This window comes from Anolis carolinensis, chromosome 3 (genome assembly GCF_035594765.1).
Source record: "Anolis carolinensis isolate JA03-04 chromosome 3, rAnoCar3.1.pri, whole genome shotgun sequence".
Taxonomy (NCBI): domain Eukaryota; kingdom Metazoa; phylum Chordata; class Lepidosauria; order Squamata; family Dactyloidae; genus Anolis; species Anolis carolinensis.
In genome coordinates, this window is record NC_085843.1 from 31,663,208 (window position 1) to 31,688,570 (window position 25,363).

General features: G+C 39.3%; 1 protein-coding gene across 2 annotated transcripts in view; it reads right to left on the reverse strand.

Moving 5' to 3' along the window:
- flt1 (fms related receptor tyrosine kinase 1) overlaps positions 1-25,363 on the reverse strand; it is a 145,808-nt gene that overhangs the window by 30,403 nt on the left and 90,042 nt on the right. For both annotated transcript variants that reach the window (XM_062974678.1, XM_062974677.1), the window contains exons 15-20: positions 23,400-23,531; positions 16,157-16,263; positions 12,183-12,318; positions 2,925-3,029; positions 995-1,108; positions 557-645 (exon numbers count right to left, since the gene is read on the reverse strand). In XM_062974678.1, coding sequence (XP_062830748.1) covers positions 557-645; positions 995-1,108; positions 2,925-3,029; positions 12,183-12,318; positions 16,157-16,263; positions 23,400-23,531 — 683 coding nt within the window. The remainder of the gene's footprint in view (positions 1-556; positions 646-994; positions 1,109-2,924; positions 3,030-12,182; positions 12,319-16,156; positions 16,264-23,399; positions 23,532-25,363) is intronic.

Genomic DNA, 25,363 nt, shown 5'->3' on the forward strand with positions numbered 1-25,363 from the left:
GAGTGCAAATCGCTTCTGGTGTGAGAGAATTGGCCATCTGTAAGGATGTTGCCAGATGTTTGATGTTTTACCATCTTTGTGGGAGGCTTCCCTCACGTCCTCGCATGGGGATCTGGAGCTGACATAGGGAGCTCATCCACACTCTCCCCAGATTCAAACCAGCAACCTTCAGGTCAGCAACCCAGCCTTCAAGTTAGCAGTCCTGCCGGCACAAGAGTTTAACCCATTGCGCCATTGGGGACTCCTGAGTTGTTGAATGAGCTCAAAGTTAAAACTCTTGATTTTCTCTGTCCATTTATGAGTAGTTATGTGCTGCTGCAGTGAAGCTGTCTGCTGTTTACTGATTTTATTAGGTTTTTATTAATTATATTTTCTTGTTAACTGTTAATACAGTGGTTACCCATCCTTTCATGTTTGCAAGAGGTCATGCACAGTTAATCCTATTCACTGTTTTGTTGTTGTTCTTGTCTTGAGCAGCAACACAAAATATATGTTACTCATTTCAATAGGTAATATACAGCTCAGGAGATATAAAATACAGCATTTGGGTCTTTACCTTGTTAGTAACAAAGAAATCTCTTTTGCTCTTCAGGTAGCTTGATAGATTTCCATATTTGCAATACTCAACTATCACCATTAATGGACCTATAAACAAAGTAGGCAACTTTTAATTGGAAAGGGAACAATTGTGTCCTTTAAATGTGATCATTTGAACAGCATAGCAAAACTTTTCAATATGCATTTTGTTTGAAATAATGTTAATACAATTGATAACTCATACTTAGGCTTTACTTCCTTCCCATATTCGCTCATAGGGAAGGTTTGTCTGTGCTGAATTTTGTTAAGGTCCATGACTTACCCAAGGGGTCAATACAAGGCTAAAGAAAGAACTCTCAAACTAACAGAATCCTGCTGATCTGTGTATTCAGGATCATCTTCTAGCCCCTAACAAATTCTAAACACACACACACACATAGATAAGACACCATGGTACCTCCACTTTTTGTGCAAGCTCCCAGCAAATTCACAACATTGAGATGATGGCCGATATGTATCAGGATCTTCAGCTCAGTCATGAGAGCTTTATACTCATTGGCAGTGGCCCCTTCTGCAAAACCAAGAGAAATGATTTACTTTCTGCTAAACTTAGAGGATTTCTTCTGCAATCTATCTGAATCTTCTGCCGCCACCATCATTTATTGGAGCAGTTAGCATGCTCCAAAGCTAGGCACAGTTTCGGATCTGTATCTTCTTTTCTAACACCATCCTCCTGAAGAAGAAAAAACAACCTTTGGTCTTCTAGGTCTTTTGGACTTCAAATCACAGGAATCCCAGCCATCTTACCAGCTGTCAGGAATTGTGGGTGCTGAAGTCCAAAACACCTGGAGGATCAAAGGTTGGGAACCACGACTCTGTAGTCAACTTCAGCTAGAGATTCCCAGGAAGGTTTTCTCTCTGCTAAAATATTAGTGCCTTTTCAATTTGTGATTTTTCCATTTTCATGGGGGTTCTTTGCCCACAACTGATTGAATGCGGAGGGCTGATTCTACAGATTGTTTGGTTTGGTCAGATGCAATAATGAGTGCCCAGACATTAGCTGCCATCCACTATGAGGTCCTAGTCAGTCCTCTGTATCTGTAGGTTCTGCGCAAGTGGATTCAAAATGGGTTTTTTTAAATCCCAAAAGCAAGCCTTGATTTTGTCATTTTATTTAAGGGACACCAGTTTGCTACATGATTGCATATATTGAGACTTGAGTATTCCTGGAACCAAGCCCCAACAGATACCTGGTTTGGGTCCAGGTTATCTAAAGGATCACCTTCTCCCATACAACCCGACCCACACACTTGAGTCTTTTGGGCTGTATCTGCTCCAACCAGCCAGAACTCAACTGGCAACTACTACCTAGAGGACCTTTTCATCAGCTGCCTCATGACTGTGGAACGACCTGCCGGAAAAACTAAACGAGCTGTTGGAATTTAAAAACCATGTAAAGACCTATCTCTTCTGGCAAGCCTAGAATTTATTTTAAATGAATTTTAAATGTCCTTTGTTTGATCTCTGTTTTGTGTGTTTTAGTAAGTATTTTGTAGAGAGATGTTTTTGTGAATAACTTTTATAGAGGTACATTTTAGTGTGTGCATTTGTAGTGTTTTTGCTGTGCTTGTGTATTTTAATGGTTTTGTAACCCTCCTTGAGCCATGAGGAGAGACAGGTAGGAAATAAAATTATTATTATTATTATTATTATTATTATTATTATTATTATTATTATTATTATTATTATTATTATTATTATTATACTGAGGGCCCACTGTATTTATTTCCTAAACAAAAAGCAACAGATAAAACTGCCCTTTGCTAGCTTTTTGAATGGTGCAATGAACTGATGATGGAAGCTATGGAACTAAGTGACCATCTATCCAAAAGTTGACTCTGGATTCAAGAGTTGTGCAGGAAAACTCTCTTAGCAGAGAATGGAAATGAATTACGCTCTTGGATTACACTTCCCCAAGCCAACAGCTAGTAAGTGCATTGTCTGCGAAATTCTAGAAGTTTTAATTTAAAAGAATGACTTCTCTGAGCTCCGTTTAGCTAAATGTGACTTTTAGCCCTTGGACTATATCTTTCCAGTAAGCTTTTACAAAGCCATGTTGGGGGCCATAAAAATGTTTTCTTTTATAACATACATAATTCATGTTGTTTTAGGTGAATTCTTACAGACCTGCTTCAACGAATTGTGGAGGTTGTAATTACTAGTTTATGCAATATCTGAGCTGTTTGTGAAACCTGTAATTTATTATTATACAAATGCAATCATGCATGCATTTAATTGCACACACCTCATGGAACAGATTAAATTGGGAACTCATCTCACACTTTCTGAACAGCATTAAGTAATAATAGATTTCTGCTGCACAATACCTTTCAACATTTTCACAGCAACAACTTTGTATGTGGGGGATTTTTTGATTCCAAAAGCAGCTGCTTGTACTACTTTCCCAAAAGCGCCTCGCCCAAGTGTCTTTCCTGCATCAGAAATAAAGAATAGATGATTTGTTGTGGTTGTTTTAAAGAGAGAGCGTCTTTGAATAATTCATAATATTACATTTTCCATTATGTTTTAAGGGTCCAACAGTACTCAAATTACAATAGCCCACAAGGGATTCCTGAATGTATAAAACTGTTATACCACCAGCTTACCATAGGAATGGAGTCCTTGAGTGATCAAATCCATTGTAATCAAGGTATGAGTGGCGTTTGAAATATTAACAGTTTCAGGAAAAGCACCAATTATAGCACAAAGCTGTTTCTGATCTGGCATTTATATTTGGTGGGATCAAGCAGAGGCCAGCCCTACCATTAGGCCAAGCGAAACCTCTACCTTGGACAGAAGAAGTTAGGCAGTTGCAGGGAGTACCTACCAGAGATAACAAATAGCTGTCTTGTGGAAAGAATTCTATGGTGGCTGCCATGCCAGTTTGCCAAGATATTAGTCTGACTCTTAAAGGAATATTGTATCTCCATAGGTTCATAGCACTTGGATGGTTCCTTTAAAGCAGTGGGTCTCAATGTGTGAATCCCCAGATACTTTGGCATTCAACTCCCAGAAATCATAACAGCTGGCTGAGATTTCTGGGAGTTGTAGGCCAAAACACCTGGAAACCCACAGGTTGAGAACCACGGCTTTAAAGTTCAAAGTAAAACCTGGAGCAGATTCACTATTCTGCTTGATACGGGAACCACCAGTCACCACTGAAAAAATTGCAGGAGCAAGAGGCAGGTTACAGTGAGACTCAGCATAGGCTTCATGTGTCTCCCCAAGGTCCTTCGAACATCAACTGCTCTCTGGGTGCACAGAACTGCACAACTGAAAGCAATGACAAAGGTGCGACCTTGTACTTATGTAGGAAACTCACATTTATAGCATATTTGAAAGACCTCTGCTTAAGAAACTCAAAAGGGCAGTTAACCATTGTCTTCCATACAACCATATAACCAAGAATATCAAGGCAAAAAATCCCACAATACCTGCTTTAAACTGGGTTATCTGAGTCCACACTGCTATATATTCCAATTCAAAGCAGAAAATGTGGGATTTCCTGCCTTGATATTATGGGTTATATGGCTGGGTAAAGGGCCCCAAGACATCCTGTTCCACTGTCCATCAACTGTCACTATAAAGAACTTCTTTCTAATATTTAATCAAAAATTCCTTTCTTGTAATTTGAACAGCTTGGTTAGGGTCCTACACAATGGAACAGCAGAAAAGATGTTGCTCCAAGGACTAGTATCCTACCCTGTTTCCCCTAAAATAAGACATCCCCAGAAAATAAGACTTAGTACAGGTTTTGCTGAATTGCTAAATATAAGGCCTCCCCCGAAAGTAAGACCTAGTAAAGTTTTTGTTTGAAAGCATGCCCGCCAAACAGAACACCAGAGCATGCAGGATCGGTACCATAAAGTGTTGTACATGGAAATATTGGTAGTAACAAGAAATTCTTGATAGGATTCACAGTTTGTCTGGTTATGCTGGTTTATGATGACAACTACTGTACAGTATATAATAAATGTTCATTTTTTTGTTCAATAATAAATGTGAATTCTTCTTCATGGAAAAATAAGACATCCCCTGAAAATAAGACCTAGAGCATCTTTGGGAGCAAAAATTAATATAAGACACTGTCTTATTTTCGGGGAAACACGGTAGTCAGTATTTATGATGTTATAAGCTAGATTTATGGCCCCATATGTTTTGCTGTTCACATTTATGCTCATGGCAGCAATGCCACAATCACAAATCCCCCCTTGTAAAAACTCATCCTCAAAGAAGGAAAGAAGGAAGACATCTCCCCTCCAGCCTCTTCCTGCTGGCAAATGGGGAGCAACAAGCAATTGTTGTTTTTTGCACCCCATCTGTTGACTGCACCCCAGTTAGCAGACAGATGGTCTGCATCATTCTTCAGTGTCTTGCTTGCTGCAGAACTTCTTTAACTGGTGCAGTTGTCTGCTTTAATGCAGTTTTGGGGGGTTGAGTTGGATCAGGAAATGGATCATAACTACATTGCTAAAGCTCTCTCTGGTACAGGAGCTTGATCATTGCCAATAGATTATTAAGAAATTAAATATTACTCGTAAGTCTCCTTGGAAGGACTTTATATTATTTTTTATTTAAACTAAGTCATTTAGACGAATAAAATAGAAACACATAAATTATATGCTATGTTGAGATTTAATGGATCCTGCACCCTCCTGGAATTCTCAACAGAATAAAAGACTGTTTTAAAGATGGCTTACATAAATAAATAATATGACAAATAGGATGACAAATTGTTTCATGTCAGCAGAAAGTCAGGATAGAAAAAAAGATGACATGAATAAATGTGTGGTTATAAATTGATTATGGCATAAGCTTAATGTTTGCCCTCAGGCCATTTGGACCTCCCTGCACTCATCATTTGGATGGAAGAGTCTGCATTCATTTTTATTTATAGGAGTTCATTTAGCACACTGGAATAAGCAACTTGTAAACCTCACTCTGTACTCAGTAAAACACCACAGGGGTATTGTTGTATTTGAAAACTCATACATTTTCCAGATATCCTTTCCATCTGCACAGTCTCAGTTTCATGGAAAAATCTAATAAACCTCACAGCTCTTTTTTTTTCAAAAAAAAAATTCTAATATTCTGCTTTCAGTCAAATTACATTTTAATGCCAAACATGGGCTCTTAAGCACTTTGAGGGCATGTTTGAATATTTTAATTCTTGGACCAAATTCTTCTCGCTTTGCAAGCTACATAAAATTCCTCCAGCAGCTTCAGAAGATAATTACATACAGAACAGTGTTGTTGCAAATGTAAGGTGCATTCCACATCCCAGGAAAATCAGTCACAGATCTTTCACTGACGTTTATAGCTACAGACAATCGCTGCAAGTTGCAATCCTATAGGGGCATAATATGCTTTTACGCTCCATGGGCTAAAGAAAATAAATCGTAGCTTCCAAGTTGGGAAACTACGGGGAATTGTGGCTAGGTTTATATCAGAAGTGGATGTTCCCAATCACTTCTGGCACACAATCAAACCTCTGGGTTCCCTGTGGCTCATTCATAGTTAACAATGGTTTGCCATTATATTTCAGCATCCAATCTATCTATACACCTGTTTCCCTTCATTAGCCTCAATGCCAGAGGTCCACATTGCATTAGCTGATAAAAAGGATCAATCTTGACAGGGCTGATGGAAGAGTTGAAGGAAAGAAAGAGAAAAGACCATTTAGTTAAATGTTGGAATTAATTAGCATTAATAGCATGGCAAAGGGCAGACGATCCATTCTGTTACACATTTTCCCACACTGTCTTGACTTCACTCAAAACAGTATGGATTTCCCTGCCATCTGAGACTACTTCTAACTGGGAGATCTTCTCCCATGTTAGCAGATGGCTAACATTACACTAGCACTCAGTGTATGTTTCCCATCTGATGAAACTGACTGACAAAACATTTGGGAAAGATATTAAAAGTGTTTCCTCACACAAGTATGTTTTGAAATTCACTTCCAGGTGACTTAGTAATTGGATGGCCACTAGCATGTAAGCCTTTGAGGCAGGGTTGGACAAACTCAGGGAGGATAGTAAAGGTTAAGGCTTCCCCTGCCATTAAGTCTAGACCTGTCCAACTCTGGAGGTTGGTGCTCATCTCAGTTTCTAAGCTGAAGAGCTGGCGTTGTCCATAGACACCTCCAAGATCATGTAGCTAGCATGACTGCATGGAGCATTGTTACCCTCCCGCTGGAGCAGTACTTATTGATCTACTCACATTTGCATGTTTTCTAACTGCTGAATTGGCTGAAACTGGGGCTAATAGCGGGAGCTCACCCCACTCTCCGGATTCAAATCACAAGTTCAGCAGCTCAGCAGTTTAACCCACTGCACCACCGAGGGCTCCTCAGGGAAGATATACCTATCAATTAGTCCTGGTGACTATACATGACCTCTCAATTCAGATGAGTGGCAATGTGCCATTTAGTACCATTTGTTATAGTAATAATAATAATAATAATAATAATAATAATAATAATAATAATAATAATAATAATAATGCTGTAAGAAAATTGCACAGACTACAAACAGAGGCACAACTATGTGGCCCAAATGATTCATTGGAACTTATGCCTCAAGTACCACCTCCCAGCAGAAAAGAACTGGTGGGATCACAAACCTGCAAAAGTATTGGAAAATGAGCACTCAAAGATACTGCGGGACTTCCGAATCCAGACTGACAAAGTTCTGGAACACAACACACCAGACATCACAGTTGTGGAAAAGAAAAAGGTTTGGATCATTGATGTCGCCATCCCAGGTGACAGTCGCATTGACGAAAAACAACAGGAAAAACTCAGCCGCTATCAGGACCTCAAGATTGAACTTCAAAGACTCTGGCAGAAACCAGTGCAGGTGGTCCCGGTGGTGATGGGCACACTGGGTGCCGTGCCAAAAGATCTCAGCCGGCATTTGGAAACAATAGACATTGACAAAATTACGATCTGCCAGCTGCAAAAGGCCACCCTGCTGGGATCTGCACGCATCATCCGAAAATACATCACACAGTCCTAGACACTTGGGAAGTGTTTGACTTGTGATTTTGTGATATGAAATCCAGCATATCTATCTTGTTTGCTGTGTCATAATACTAATAATACTAAGAATAATAATAATAACAACAACAACTTTATTTTTATACCCCGCCCCATCTCCCCGAAGGGACTCCGGGCGGCTTACATGGGGCCTTGCCCGATAAAACAATCAAATATCAATAACAAAGCAATAACACAATTATCCCAATAAAAACATCAACATCAGTAAAAACAATCATTAAAATCAACATGAAGTTATAAAGGGTTTTTGCCTTCAAAAAACTATTATGACCGTCTCAGGGTTTCCCCCACCTCAAGCCATGAGGAAAGGTGGCATTAGTATTAACATCATTATTGTTTTTCTGTTTGGCAACTATGTGGGAAAACGTGGTGGGTAAATTCAACCCTAATCTTATTCATAGACAAGGAGTTTTGCCTTCTTTTGGAGCTTAGATATAAGGGGATGTGCTCAATGAATAATGATGTCTCAGTGTGGGTTTGTTAGAAGTCGCATGGGAGTGGGAAGAGGAAGAGGTAATAACCTGAAAAGCAGCTTGAGGTGAGTAGGATTTATAGGAGAAAGTACTGAGAAATGGCAAGATATAGAAACCTATCATTATTATAATATTTATTTATACCTCTCTTTATCTCTCCCCTGGAAGCCTCAAAGTGGCATACACACACACAAACTCACTCTTGGGCAGCCCTTCTTGTGCTTTCTGTAACAATGGGGATACCTTTCTAATTCAGGTACGAAGAGTATCTGCTGTTGCAATCAGGAAGAGGCTGTCATAAAAGCAGATGACAGCTGCACAAAGGAGTAAATATAAGACAATGGACACTATCACACAAAGCAGCTAATCATTCCTGTGTCCTGGTATAATGTCAATTTAATAGCACCATCACTTTCCTTATTGCATGTCCGCTGCCATTTTACAATAGCAGCACATCAGCAGTGCAAGGCCACACATCTGGGTGGGTGGAGTAACCCCATGCTCCTGCTGCGTCACCCCCCCCCCCCCCCGCCCATTTTTAAAATTTTAAACATTTAAAATATATTATTTTCACCAGGGGGATAGGAGTCGATGCCATCACAGAAGTGCTTGGTCCTTATTTCACCAGGTAAGTCCCAGGAAAACCACAATAAGGGTGTTTTTGGATGGGCATTTAATAGCTGGAAATAAATTCATTGTGAGGAGATTATGGACTGGCAATAGGTATAGTACAATGTCAAGTGATAGGGATTGTCACCACAGATGATGATCCTGCTTTTGTGCTGCTTTCCACCTCCATGCAATAATGGCCAAAAAAGACTATCAGTACGACAGTCTTGGTTTAATCACCTTGGTTTCTAGGGAGAGTTCACGTCTGATTAGCTCTAGATTCAATTTATTTGTCTTTATTTGCATTCCATGGGTCCATAGTTCCTTAGTAATGTGAACTTAATATTGTTCATTTATTTATTATTTATTTATTTCTCACATTTATATCCCGCCCTTCTCACCCGAAGGGACTCAGGGCGGCTTACAACAGTGGCAACAATTAGATGCCCATACAAATCAATATAAAACAACACATAAACCAGTTAAAACTATTAAAATTCATTATGAATTAAAAATATACATATAAAATATAAAAAATATACATATCAAAGACATCATGACCAAATCCATACAAATGTGGCGGGTGGGCTGCACATTAAATCAGTTGCCAAGTCATTTATCAAATGCAATATCAAATGCATTTAAAACATGTAAACATTTAAAAACAAGCATATAAAAACAATAAAACAAAGATCTTTGCCTGTTTGAGAGATTTTTAGTACGGCTGCAAGTTTCCTGACCCCATTCCTGATGGCTATAGGTCACCACAGACCAGTACAGTTCATTTGCAGTTATAAATTATAATGAGTCGATCTAATAAAGAAATTGATGAGTGAAAAGAGAAGGCAGAAAGAAAATATGTTCAGGATTAGAGAAAGAGAAAACTATAGAGACATAGGCAAAGTGAGAGAGAGAATTCACAAGAATGTGTCACATTTGCAAGATTATAGCTGCATGAGCTGCCACGGTCAGTGAAGAGTTTGGATTGAGTTCCATGTAACTGGGACTGATGGAGGCGATGATCTGACAAACATGCTGCTTCCAGTCAACTTTTCAAAATCTGTTCTTCATGAAGACAACATTTTCTTTGTTTATGCCACACTACTCCCCACCCCCACTGCACACACACAGTTAGACTGCTTCCACTTCAGAGCTGTGATTCATCCCCTAAACACAAGGTGGAATTCAAGGAACCAAATTAACTCATTCTTGGCAGAGGAGTAAAGAATTCCATATAACATAGAAGAAGCAACTTGGTAATAACCATGTACTCAACAGGGGAACTTTAGCCCAGGATGGTTCTCTGTCAAATGATTTCAAAGACACAAGTAAATGTGTTTTAAAAAGCCAAAGTTTTGTTGCATTTAAGCTTTGCATGATCGAGATGTACATGACTTGAAGCCTCCAGAATATGTGGTTCCTCCCCTTTTGCCACTAGTGCAATGATGGAGAAAGTGTGTTCACCTCTCAGCCTTCCATATAATTTGCTATGTTTGGTAGGACTGGTTTTAGTTGCAGCCAAGTAACATCTGGAGAACCTCATGTTCATCATTCATGGACTACTGTACAACAGGAGCGAACATGTGGACCTTTTTCAAACAACCCAGGGTTTTGAGATTCATCGACAGTGCTAGAAGTAGAAATGCTAAAAGATGTCACTGTCCTGGCAAGCCCCAAACCCCCCTAGATGTTTGCATTAAGCAACATTTATTTATATGCATGGAAGGAAACGCTTCTGAAAGTGGAGAAACTTCCAATAGTGCAAAGGACAAACTTATTAGGAGTATCTTTTGCACAAGCCTTATGTAAATAGACAGTGACCAGAGAAGCTGCTGAGATTCTTTAGGAGAGATATGAGCTAAGGATGGGTGCTGTTACAAGTACTGCATAGAGTCAGCTAAGGGCTGTTAGTATTGAGGGAAAAGATATATGAGGATTCTGTCCTGCTTTCCCAAACTTATACGGATAGACACTTAGGCACATAGTATGGGATGAATTATAGCCAGCATCATATTTTCTTAATTCTTACCCTACACCACGTACACATATTGCAGCATGGCTCCGTGGGTCCCATAAGGCTCTATTCTATCCCCCATGCTTTTTAACATCTACATGAAATCGCTGGGTCAGGTCATTCGGGGTTTTGGAGTTCAGTGCCATCTCTATGCAGATGACACCCAACTCTACTACTCTTTTCCACCAAATTCCAAGGGAGCCGCCCAGACCCTAAACCAGTACCTGACAGCGATGGCGAACTGGATGAGGGCTAACAAGTTGAAGACAGAGGCCCTCCTGGTCAGTCGTGGGACCAATCGGGGTATTGGATGGCAACCTGTGCTCAATGGGATTGCACTCCCCTTGAGGGCACAGGTCTGCAGCTTGGGGGTCCTTCTTGACTCATTGCTGGCGCTTGAAGCTCAGGTGTCGGCGGTGGCTGGGAGGGCCTTTGCAGAATTAAAACTTGTGTGCCAGCTGAGACCATGCCTCAAGAAGTCTGACTTGGCCACGGTGGTCCACGCCTTAGTTACATCTAGGTTGGACTACCGCAATGCTCTCTATGTGGGGCTGTCCACGAAGACAGTTTGCAAATTCCAGCTGCTTCAAAGGTCGGCAGCCACGTTTCTAACTGGTGCTGGTTATAGGGAGCACACAACGCCCCTACTAAAGCAGCTCCACTGGCTGCCGATAAACTGCCGGGCCCAATTCAAGGTGTAGGTATTGACGAATAAAGCCCTATACGGCTCGGGACCTGCCTATCTCAGCGATTGCATCTCCCCCTATGAACCAGCGTGGGCCTTGAGATCGGCCAGGGAGGCCCTCCTCTTGCTCCCACCACCGTCCTAAGTGCGGTTGGTGGGGACGAGGGAACAAGCCTTCTCGGCAGTGTCCCCCCCCCCCCCCCCAAGCTCTGGAATGCACTCCCAAAGGAGATCAGGCAATACCCTACTTTGTCCACCTTCCGCAAGGAACTGAAGACCCGGTGGTTCTGGCAGGTTTTTGAGTAATCTACTCTGGTATTCTGCCAACCTTTGGCCCTGAAATATACTGTATAAAACCCATTTATACCTAAACGGTCTATATTAATATATTTGGCTAATGATCCCCGTCCCCCGATCAATAAAATAACTGTTATTTATTGTTTATTTTAATTGTATTGTTTACCTCATTTTAATAATGTGTTTTTTATGCTGGCTATGTAGTGTACGTTGTTGTTTTATGACTGGAAACCGCCCTGAGTCCCCTCGGGGAGATAAAGTGGTATATAAATAAAGTTTTACTTACTTACTTATGTACTTACTTACTTACTTGATTCACATTTGTCCTGATTGACCTTTACTAAATTAATTAAATTCAAAGTGTCAGAGAGCATGCAAAAATACCTCTGATTCATTATTATCAACCCAGTATGCTGCACAACTGTAGAAAAACAAAGATATCATTACCCAGTTTAAGTCTTTCCCGGGCAAATTCCCATTTGCTGGCCTCATAAGGAAGTCGTTCGCATTGTTCGTCTAGGGGGACTTCTTCAGGATCCATTATGATTGATAAATAATCTGTCTTTATTTCAGCAGGAGAAGGCTAGAAAACAATTTTCAAAATTTCCAAATCACTACAGAATACACAACAATGCTGAGCATGTCCTCCTCCCTTTGATCAAGAAGATGGTAGGGTAATGAGACATGACGACTGAATCTCTTGCCATATGGACCACATCATTCTCCAAAGTACAATATGTTAAACATTCCTCCTTTTACCATCTCCATTAATTTTTTCATTACAACTCTATTTATGCCACCTTTGCTCATACATTGCTTGCTTCAATTAAATACATATGAACAAAATGCTCAAAAACTAGCCATGTGATAGAGATTATTTGAGACTGTACTTTTAATCGGAGTATTTTCAGAAAAATGACTAACCACAATAACTAAAAATAGATTTGGCTGACAACTGTAGACAAAAAGAAAATCCTGGCAATGTGTGACAGATGAGTTCAGCTGCTGATGTTTGTTTGTTTGTTTTTAATAGCTAAATGTGGCTTTAAAAGTTGTGCAAGACTTAGATGTAATCTAGAAAGCATTCATGAGTGCTTTTGTGTACACATTTTTCAAATTTTCAAGAATTCACACTTCCCTGTAGGCTCTTGCCTACACACTCTCTATTTCCCCATAGTCATTCCTAACAAGTAATTTGGAATTGCTATGATGTTGGAAGGTTTACGGCTGAAGTCTTACATATTTCCTTGGGAGTAAACTTCATTAAAGTCGGAGAGATTTACTTCTGAGTAAATATGCATAGTTTATGATTGTTGAATCAGAGAAATGATGGATTGCAACTCATCCTAATAGAATTTGGGCTGCTTGAAGACATTCATATAAAATAAATTACCACAAGTCTTTCCTTAGCTAAGAGATTCCTCCAAGGCAAGGCAAATTAACTATGGAATTTTAATCATTTTTTCAATAGAAATTCAGAACTGAATAAAAATACAATATGACCACAAAATATTTGTAACATGAGTTGCTTTGAAAAGGTCACACTGCCACCAAATCAGTCTCAGGGTGGATGCAGGAAATATATTTTTATATTTTGCAATGGGAAGCAGTATGATTGCTTGATTCATCTATGGTCTAATGTGTATTCAGCAATCAAGCTGTGCCCAAGACATGCTGAAAGGTCTAAGAGTAGCCCCATGAGACTGTGGTTATGGGGGCCTCCAACTATCCCACCTCCAACGTTGAGAACCTCAACCTGTTCCACTGCTATGGCATTAAATGTGGCAACCTTTTAAATGTCTGTGCAAGACATTATTTACTCAATCCCAGCACTAGATGCCCTTGAATAACTGCTATTGCCACTGACACCATGCATATGAACATATGAACTGGGCCCGGGCTGTGGCGCAGGCTGCTGAGCAACCAGCTGCAGCCAGCTGCAACAAATCACTCTGACCAAGAGGTCATGAGTTCGAGACCAGCTCGGAGCCCGTGTTTGTCTCTGTCTTTGTTCTATGTTAAGGCATTGAATGTTTGCCTTACATGTGTAATGTGATCCGCCCTGAGTCCCCTTCGGGGTGAGAAGGGAGGAATATAAATACTGTAAATAAATAAATAAATAAATAAATAAGAACATCAGGCCTGGCCTTGCCTTACTCAACTACTAAGTATGCCTGCCCTGTTTGGCACAAGTATGCCCATACAAAGCAAGTGAATATAGCACTGAACGAAACATGTAGACTAATCACAGGATGTCTCAAACCTACATCTGCTGATAGACTCTATAGGCTTGCTGGCATTGCCCCTCAATGTGTGATGGGAAGTTGCTGCCAATTGTGAGAGAAATAAGGTTGAACACTGTGAAAGCCATCCACTGCATGGCTATCAGCCTCCTCCCAGTAGACTCAAATCAAGAAAAGGTTTCATGAGAACCACCACTTCTCTTAACATTCTCCCAGCAACAGCAAGAGTATCCCTCTGGGCAGCAAAACCAGGCAATTCCAACTGGATGGCCCCCCACAAGGCTCTGCCTCCAGGGGCAAACCAAGAATGGGCAACTTGGAAGTCCCTGAACAGACTCAGAAGCGGAGTGGGCAGATCAAAAGACAACCTGGCTAAATGGCACTACCTCGTGCGACTGTGGAGCAGAACAGATAACTCTGCATCTATATGCTTGCCCACAATGCCCTGACTCATGCACACAGGAAGAACTGTTTAAAGTTACAGACAATGTAGTCACTGTTGCCAGTTTTTGGTCTAAAATTATTTAGCCGCTTGTGTCCCCTCTATTTTATCGATTTTATATTTGTTTATTTATGCAATGCTTTTGACTAGAAATAAATACATCTGAACTCAAGCACTCCCTTAACTCTTATCTAGTGTTTGCAGAAGTAGTTGTGTGTAATACAAAAATAATGTATTAACTAGAAGATTACATCTAAAATTTGATTCACCCCAATGAACTAACATTTCTTCTTCCAAATCCTATCTGAACTGAGTCTAAATAGTCTCTATCACTCAGGCCTATTCTTCTAGCATCTCTAACTCATGTTCTTCATTATCTTTTTAAAATTCCATTCATATAGCCAATCACGAATTACTCCCAACATTTGATGTCTCAAGAAATCACTTGCTTTATTTATTTATTTATTTATTTATTCATTTATTTACAGTATTTATATTCCGCCCTTCTCACCCCGAAGGGGACTCAGGGCGGATCACATTACATATATGAGGCAAACATTCAATGCCTTAACACAGAACAAAGACAAGACAAACGCGGGGCTCCGAGCTGGCCTCGAACTCATGACTTCTTGGTCAGAGTGATTTGTTGCAGCTGGTTGCTCAACAGCCTGCACCACAGCCCAGCCCAGTGTTTTACATTTACTATATGATAGTTATGGTAAAGTATGACTAAACATACTTTACCATAACTACTCTAGCAATACACAGCAATGTTTTGTCTTGTTAGTGTATAGCATGAAAGTATGCCTACCATCATCATTACTGTGCAGTGGTGGACCTTGGAAATGGGTTCCAAGTCTGAACACTAAATTCATGTATGTTTTATATCCATCTTATTCACATTGCCTGATGATAATGTTATATACATTATCTCAGCTACCTATGTATATAATTTCAGATTTTGGAGTATTTCAGATTTTGCACTTTCTGACAAGGGATGTTCACCCTGAATTTAAAATGTCATTTTATGGTGACATCCAGGACTTCATCTTATAGAGTGCAATGGCAAATCAGACTTGGTCTTCTTTGAAGTATACATACAGTCCAGCTCATCAGGGATGCATCTCTAGGATGGGGAGTCAAAATGAGTTTATTGTCCTGGAAATTTATTTATTTATTGATTTATTTCCGATATTTCTACCCCGCCCTTCTCCCCGAGGGGACTCAGGGCGGCTTACACAACTGGCAGGATCACTACCAGTATATCATAATACAATAAAATAATAAAACAATTAAAATAGTTAAATAACATAGTAAAATACAATATATAAAAGATTTAACACCGTGCAACGCTGAATATATATGTCATATATATATGAAATATGAATTCGGTCCCATCAATAAAATTTTCCTTTACACCTCAAATTCCTAGCATCACAACCACTTAAAACATCTATTTTAATTAACAATCTAGGCAGCCAATGAAAGGGGGAAATCAAAGCTATTAAAATAATGTAAATATAGGAAACAGAAAAGCTCTGGATGTAAATGATTTTTAGTGTCTCACACTGCAATACTAGAAATTTGCACTCTGAATATAAATTTCATGGGGTGACAGAGTTCTTACCTGGGGGGAAAATGCATGTCCACAAATTATACAGTTTTGATCAAGAAATACTACAATGATTCAATAGGGCACTTAATGGTGGCCAAATGGCGAGAGGCTTAGTTCTTACCCTTTTTAGCTTACGTATGAAGAGTGTTAATAGAAGCCAGAAGAGTGTTGCAGCCACACAGGTACAGGTCAATGTTATTAGCTCCAGGTTTGAGCTCTCTGAAATCCCTGGAAAAATCAAATAACAGACAATTTTATTTAACAACAACTTTGATTTTGGTAACATCTGGCACTTGAAATACTGAAAAATGATTACAGTACATAGTGGATTCAAGTGCTTTTCACAGAACCTAGAGGAGAAGCAAAAAATATGATTGTCCCCTGGGCTATAATGAAATATTTCACACTCAACCTCATTCCAACTTAGGACAAGTATTTCTTTTCTTTGTGAATTCATTTGAGGACACATTTAGTTATGCCCAGTTTTCCTGCAGTGCCTAAAATATGTCAGTACATATTTTAAGAGTTATGTATTTTCCATGTACATCTTCCAAATCTATGCATTTTTTTCAAATGTATTTTTTCTTGTTCAGTCAGATTGGGACAGTTGAGGGATATGCTATTGCTCTTAATCTGCAATTCTTCTCATTATTACAACTATTAACCACTGAATGAAGTTATAATTACACATCTGTGGGACATTCAACTACAACAAGAATCATATTCATTAAGTTCTTACTTCTTAGTATCATTCAGATACTAAGCCACAAGACCATTTCAGTTTAATTTATTACTGATGAAAATGGATTATACTGTCCAAATTTCTAAGACGGTGACAACTTAATATTATAAGTTTCCACTTTCAGAAGGGCAACATTTTCTAGTTTTGCTCCCAAATTTATAGAGCCCCAAATTCCTATGGATTCCTGGGGTGTCTTAGACAATAGGAGCTTCCTCACTTCCTGCCCACTTCCTGCCCAGATGGTGTTGTTCTTGGGAACAACCAGAGAAGCTTGTAAAGGAATTTCCTAATTCCTGACAGACTGCCTCATAGGGGGTGAAGCATCACTGTATGTTTCTTCAGTTTGATTAATCGCTCATATTTAACGCCACTTAATTTCACATTTTTCTCCCTTTGCATGAAACACAGAGATGTCAGCTTTTGTGATTGGCTGTCATATGCCTACAATTGTGTGTATGTGCCTTCATGCCAAGATTTATGGTGACCCCATGTATTTCATAGGGGTTTTTTTTAAAGACAAAGAATACTCAGAGGTGGCTTTTCTAGTTCCTTCCTCTGAAATACAGCCCATAGTACCTGATATTCCCCACTAGCCATCCATTCAGGTACTAATGGATAGCATGCTTCCTCTGAATGAATGTCTGGAGAAGGTAATGGGCTGGATGAAAAAAACAAACATATTGAAACTGAATCCACATAAGACAGAAATGCTTGCCATTAAGGCTCCTAATCTAGGAATATAGGTGTGTCAACCAGTTCTGGATGGGGTTGCACTCCCCTTGAAAGGCTGTATTTGCAGCTTGGGAATGTTCCTCAATCCGTCTCTCCAAATGTCAGCCCAGATAGATGTGATGTTCACGCATGCTTACTACCAGCTTCAGCTGATACACCAGCTGCACCCCTTCCTAGATTTGGAGGACCTGAAGATGGTAGTGCATGTAGTGGTAACCTCAAGGTTGGACTTCTGCAATGCACTTTAAATTGGGCTACCTTTGTACCTAGTTCAGAAACTCCAATTAGTTCAAAACACAGCAGCTCGACTAGATACCAGAACATCCAGGAGTGAGCGTATTACACCCATATTAGCCACTCCATTGGTTTCTAAGAAAAGTACAAAATGTTTGTTTTGAGCTTTAATGGTTTGGTTCCAGATTATCTACAGGATTGCTTCCTTCCAGTACAATCTGCCCCTTGGGAAACTGAAGTCCTCAAGGGAGCAGCTACTCCAGTCAGTCAGAACCGAACTGGTGACCGTCACCCAGAGGACCTTTTCATCAGCTGCCCCAAGAACTGTGGAATGACCTACTGGAAGATATTTGACAGCAAAATCAGAATTTAAGATACACCTGAAGACCTATCTCTTCTGACAGGCCTACCCGGTAAGTTTTGAACTATGGATTTTAAATTCACATTCTTTGTTTATTGTGTTTAATTTTTTCTTCCATGTATTTTAATATGTGTAGAAATCTGTTTTAATATGTGCTTTTTATGCTATATATTTTAATATTATGATGTATTTTAACTATGTTGCATCCCACCTCAAACTGTAAGAAAAGGCAGGTAATAAATACTAGTAGTAACAGTAGTAATAGTAATAATAATAATTACCAGGGTTGACCTTTAAGGTATGAAGACAGATAAGTTAGCAAAGAAAATATAGATTGGATCACTTCCTCAATTTTTTTCTCACTATCCAACCTGGTCATGCTTCCTGGTTTCTGTTTTGGCCGCTCTGAGTCCCCCTCGGGGTTGAGAAGAGTGAGGTACAAATATGGTAAATAAATAAATGTTGCTTCTTTTCTTTCTTTTTTCTTTTGGTATTAATGCCAAGTGTGGCCCAAGACATTTTGGTTCCTCAAGCAAAGAGAAATGTGATGTCTTATCCCTCATTCCACATGCAGAAACTGACTGAATTCCCAGCTGCATGTTACTTCAGTACTACCCACAGAACAGCATCATCTATCATACTTCAGGGCAGCAAGATGGATTAGAGTATTTGTTATTTGCATTTTCCCTCCTAGCTATCTTTGAACTGGCTTGTGAAGGATGTATGGAATATACATTTTGGGATCTGAACTGGTATTGAATCTGCTGGTAGGAAGTGTCAAAGGCATTTGCCTAAGCAATCTCCATTTATATTGCATGCAATATATGTGCCATGCGATTTTTTTCTAAAATAAATATATTCCTTCTTGATTTTACAATACTAGGTATTTGAATTCTGTATGCTACCACTCTCTTATGCATTACTTTAAGATAAGAGGGTGAGGTTATAAGGCAAAGTATCCCTGATGACTTGTCATCATTCAGGATGTGTACTGAGCAATATTTGGTTGAATTTTCAGAGAAAAGTTACTGGACAGCAAGTTCAGGAGGCAGAGGAAGAAAAGCACTGGTGACTTTATGATATTAATTTGGTGAATGCCAGATGTTTTGGAATGTAATTTTGATCAGTCCTATCTAATATGACTAGCAGCCAAAGATTAAAGAAGTCGTAGTCCATAACATCTGGAGAACCCTATGTAAGGGAAAGCTGCAGTGGAATCACAGAATTAGAAAGTTGGAAGAGGCCACAAAGGTCAACCAGGAGGATATGAAACTCCATGTGTTTTATAACATTTGTGCTATAAATATTGCATTTTGTCAAAATAACCCAGAATGCTGAGCGCACACTTGCCTTATGTCAAGAAAATGTTACAATGTCAGAACCTTTTTCTGTTAGGGGCACATTGGCTCTTGGGTAATTTATAGAGAGTTACAGGTTAGTAGAAAAGCTGCTCTACGCCTCCAGACTGTTCTAAACTCTTGCATAATGCAGCCATGCGGCATCCCAGGTGGTGACATTATCTGAACTGTAACACCAGTCCAACATTACAGTATACTGTTACACCAGTGCAACATCTTGGTACACTTTTCTGTACTGGGGTCCTTCCTCACACCTTGTTTTGGCTACTTTTTGTTTTATACAGCATGCTGTCCAATCCATGCAGTCTTTGCCAAAACTTAAAAGCTGGATTCCATTGGTGTAGCATACAAGCAATGGTTCTTTAATAAGGGATTCTATGAGGTTACAACCTGAAATAAATATATGGATCATATCTGGCACACGAATAGCAGAAACAAAAGGGGGTTAAATCTGGAAAATATTAGAGAGCATTCAGCACTCTCAACCAAAACATAAGCATCAAAATATTTTCCCCACGCAATACTCATAAAACCCTTCCAAAAGCAGAATCCATTTTCAGTTCATTGTCACAACGTACATGTAACTTCTCCACAGACTCATTCTTGTCCTCTTTCCCTGTCGTTCTCTTGAAATGTCGTCTTGACATAGGACACGACAACATCAGTGAGACAGCAAGAACCAGTTTGGAACATGATCTCCCTGTCTCTCCTCTTGCTGCTCAGACCTCTAGCTCACATCATTCTTGGCAAAGGAGAAAGGAACGATTAATATCTTCCTTGTGGGGTGCTTGGCTAAACCAAACATCTGTCCTGCCTGATTCTGAGTCGACTAACAATTGGACACATGCTGGGTGGCTTTCTACAGCTCTGTTCCTGATGTGTAGTCATAGTCAACATTGTCTCTAAGGCAAAATCTGTTTCATGATAAATAAATTCCTATTTGTTACCACATCACCCCATTTACAAATGGGGAAATAATAAATTTGAAACAAGCAACTCTTTAAAAGGTAACTGCCAATGTTGATTCCAACTCATATGAACCAATGAAGTTACTTTATTCTGAGCCAGGATTGTTGCTCCAGTGAAATGAAGCATGAGCTCTCCATTGAGAGGAACTGTTCAAGATCTACTTCTCCTGTTACTAGGGATCCTTTCATAAGACAGAAAGCATGGATCTGCAACTATATGGGGAAAGTGTGCCCTTCTTATATGAGACTGCCTGAATTCTTTGTCGGGGGTTGTTTTACTTCATTAGAGACCTTCAAAGCCTCTGTGTTTTCCAATGATAGGTTGTGCCCAATACGAACCACCAAGAGTTCTCTTTAGTTTCCTCAAAATAGTGAGTCCATTATTATTCTCAACCAATAGATTAATTGCTTACTTAGTTTGGAGTTGCTCCCCAAATATAATGTTATGGGGAATGACATTTAGTAGCAATGGTTTCTAACCAATGAAAAAGGACCAGTAGCCATTCAGATATACTAAATGAGAAATCTCAAAAGATCTTAAGAAATCTAATACAGACCATCTGGTTTTTCCAAAACCAAATCATTAGGCCAAAGTTTTCAAAAGCCCTTGATAACAGTCATGGGTTCAAACACAGACCTAACACGTTCCACATAATCAGGAATTTGGGGTTTTAAGTCTGAACTGAATTCTCTTTGGAGTAGTAATCCAGTACGCATTATATCATTACCAATCAAATTATTTTGTCTGAATCAGGCTGTTTATGGAAAACCTCATAGGATTGATTAGATTTGCCAGATAGTTTCTTTCAACAGAGAATGATTACTTGGTATACAATATATATTATATAGAAAAGTGCTTTCTAAATAGGAGAACTGGGAAATGAAGTGGGGCTAGCCTTGGCATGTGATATGATACAATTATATGCGGTTTAAAATATGCAATACATTGTAAGTCTTTGGAGAAATGACTTACTGCTTGAAGAGTTTTGGAACAACAGAGAATGGTGAAACTCCAGGAGATCTGGGTGGCATAACATTTTTATTTCTTTGGCTGGGATTTGCAGCACGTATTGAGAAAATTGCTAGTTTACATATAAATTTTCAGTCACAGCTCCAACAAGTGGGATTTCCAATGGGAATAATGCTCCAAGTTGTGGGAAATATGAGGCAGGAATCTTAATTTTAGCAAAATGAGTGGCTGTAAATAATATGCTAGAAAGACTGAAAAACATTTTTAATCGTGTCAGAAGCGAATTAAGAACATACTGTAAGTCGCTTCTGGTGTGACAGAATCGGCCGTCTACAAAGATGTTACCTAGAGGATGCCCGCATGTGTTACCATCCTGCTGAGAGGCTTCTCTTATATCCGTACATGGGAAGCTAGGGCTGACAGACGGGAGCTCACTCCATCTCATGGATTTGAACCGCCAACCTTCAGGTCAGCAGTTCAGCCGACATAAGGGTTTAACCCACTGCACCACCATGGCCCCTTTGAAAAAACATTAAGACTAGTTGAGGAACAATCTGGCCAGAAGAAGGTTGTGATGCAAATCACAATGCTGCAGTGTGTGAATAGCAAAAACTGGCTTGCGTTGATATTCATATTTATGATGTTGGGCAAGGTTACATGCATGTAATAACTACATACCCACAAATTGTGTTGAGGAACTGCAATAGTATACTAGCAACCAACTAAAAGTTGTAGATACCATATGAACTGATGTACCATGAAAAATCTATGGAAGAAATTTCTATAACCATTATTTACTATATAGCTCCATAATTTCACTGCTGAGCAGACTGTCTGAACCATCTCTTCATTCATCTCCTTTTGATCACAAAATAGCACATAGTTGTCCTAGTAAAGACAAAATAATTTTTAAAGGAAATACAAAGAGCAGACAACTTCCTTCCTGCTTGAGTCACAGATTGTTTTGTTTTCTTCCTTTCGGATGTGTCAAACTATGGGGCAATTCATTGGTGTAGTCTCACCTAAATGAATTGCATTACTCCTGCATGATGGAGAGCATACACAACTTTCACGATCAACTATAATATTGGTTTTTATCATGTATTTATATGACCTGGTTGGTCTTTGTATAATGTTACGTATTCCCCACCTCCCTCGGCAATGAAAAGTTTTAAGGGAACCACCACTGAGTTTAGTTTTCTTTGGATGAAATTAGTGTTTGGAGACCTTTGCCACAGATGTAGTTCTCTACTTATATACAGAAATGCTCCCTTGGGAGAGACTGGAATAAATACTTGCCTTACATCACCAGGCATCATTGACACTGTGCTCTATGTCAATATGGGAAAGGAAAATCCAAGAGGCTATTTGGAGATGCTCAACAGAAGAGTCCCAATGAACAAAGGGAGAAATGTTTCATTATAATTAGAGCACTTAATCACAAGATTTTGTGACGTGATGTTATAAAACTAAGAATCCATCCGGTTGCTTTTTTTTAAAAGGGTGGATATTAGAAACCAGTAAGAAGACAGCAAATGCATCTATAAATGTATTTTCGGTTATTGGACAGACTGCAAGTTCTATCTCACAGTTCACTCTTGTCTTGAAATCAAAGACACGAAAATGACAAATAAATCTCATCCTGACCTCTGGCAGTCTGGAACAGGAAATGAAGCAACGCAATGTCTCTAACGAGGCTAAATATACACCCTACTTCTACCCTGACCCCTATGTTCATTGGGTTACGGTGATGCTTATTTTTGAATCGGTATAAACATATTCTCATCTCGCATTTCCCCTTGGCTTTCTTCTTGACCTGGTGCATTTCCCTTGTTAAGATTTTGTTTAAAAATGATTACACACAGTCAACAAGCTTCTTACCTGTTTTTGTAGAAAGACCAAGATCTTCTGTATGGGTAGCAACTGGGAACATATGAACAAATCGAAGAGGAAACATCAACCCAACATTGCCCATTGTTAATTGTATGCAATGTTTTACCTTGAATGGTGACGTAGGCTGAACTTTCCACCGTCCCTTTCAGGTTACTAGCTACACACTGGTATTGGCCAGCATCATCTTCTTGCACTCTTTCAATCAATAGACTTTGATTTCCTGGACCCAGAATTATACCTGTAAAAAGAGAAATATTTAAAATGAACTGGAACAATGCATGAATGTGACACTTTGCTTGTTCAAGTGAATCTTCTTTTACAGAAAATTTGACTGCAGACTCAAAAATAATGCTATGTATCCTTCAATAAAAACATATGTCTCATGTAGAGATTACTTGTTTTCCTGAAAATATTTATATAGTGAATAATGAAAAATATTTCTTTCATTAGTAGTAATGTTGGAACAGAGCCCCCGATAGTGCAATGGATTAAACCACTGAACTGCTGAACCTGCTGACCGAAAGGTTGATGGTTCTAATCCGGGGAGCTGGGTGAGTTCCTGCAGTTAGCCCCAGTCTCTGCCAACCCAGCAGTTAGAAAACATGCAAATGTGAGTAGATCAATAGGTACTGCTCTGGCAGGAAGGTAACAGCACTCCATGCGGTCATGCTGGCCACATGACCTTGGAGGTGCCTACGGACAACGCCGACTCTTCAGCTTAGAAATGGAGATGAGAACCAACCCTCAGAGTCAGACACAACTAGACTTAATGTCAGGGGAAAATCTTTACATTTATTTAGTGTTGGAAGATCCCAGCCTAATGATAGTGAATGCTTGGTGGATATCAGTTATATCATACTTGGTGACTGGTGTGATGGCTGAAGAGAAACAGTACAGAAAAAAGGAAGACAAACACCGGCAGTCTTCAAACCTATATTGCTTAAGCTATTGTAAGTTATGAGAAGTACTCTCTGTCCAGAGGTGTGTACTACAAACTTCTACTTGCTCAGTACAAATCAATAGCAAAATGAGTCTCCATAATTGTCACCTGGAGTTTAATATGAGGAAGAATATTTCTGGAACATGGCCATACAGCCCGGAAAACATACAACAACCCTGAGGAAGAACATGGTTTCCTATTTCTGTTATGTATTAACATTGCTGTATCCTTCCAAAAGAGAAACTCACAGAAAAGCTAAATATGCTTTGGTGAAGTTCTATTATTTAAAAACCATGTTGTATTGCTTGCCTAAATCATGCTGGCTTCTTTTACTAAATAGGTCATATTAATGTTGGCCAAGTCTTTCATAGCAGTTTGTTTTGTTAGTGATAAACCAATCCTGACCTAGAAATTCAAAGGCACCAATCCAGTATATCCTCTGATCCCCCATGGAAGAGTATTAGGAATGCAATTTTGCTCCTTACAATTCTGATTGTTGATCCCTGTGCTGAATGAGCTGGGAATTTCCAATGGGGAGAGGGACAGATGGTTTTCACTTCTTCCCTGATAGAATCCACATTTCATTACTCTACCTTTAAAAAGTCCTCCTGTAAAGAAAATAGCTATTCCATGCAAAATGGGGAAGGCTGCAAGAGGCTTGGGTTGTATTATTAAATGTCTTTTAGGATGGTAGCTGTTAGAGTTGTAGGACCTGGCATGCTGCTTATACTAGAAGGTTCTTAAAAATGTGCCAAGAATACATTTGATCTAAACATCCTTGAAGTACATTTAAGGCACTTCCAGAAGGCAGTTCCTTCCTGTGGAGCAGGAAGTACCTCAACATTTGTTCTCTTTCAGCCACCCTGGAAAAATTGTCTTTGAAGGGTGGGGCAGAACCCTACTAAATAAAAATAAACACATTTTTAAAATAAAAAAGCACGAAGCTTTGAAGCAACAATGGCTGGCTTGATACTATGATCACTATGTTAGACTCAAAAGCCAGCTTTAAGAGGTGGTGGAATGAAGCAATTCATCCAGTGGCTTATTTCTGGACAAAGTAAAAGAGCCTTGAATGTTCATTTACTCAATCTTTTATACTCTCAATTTTAGTTTGTATGAACGAATGTTAT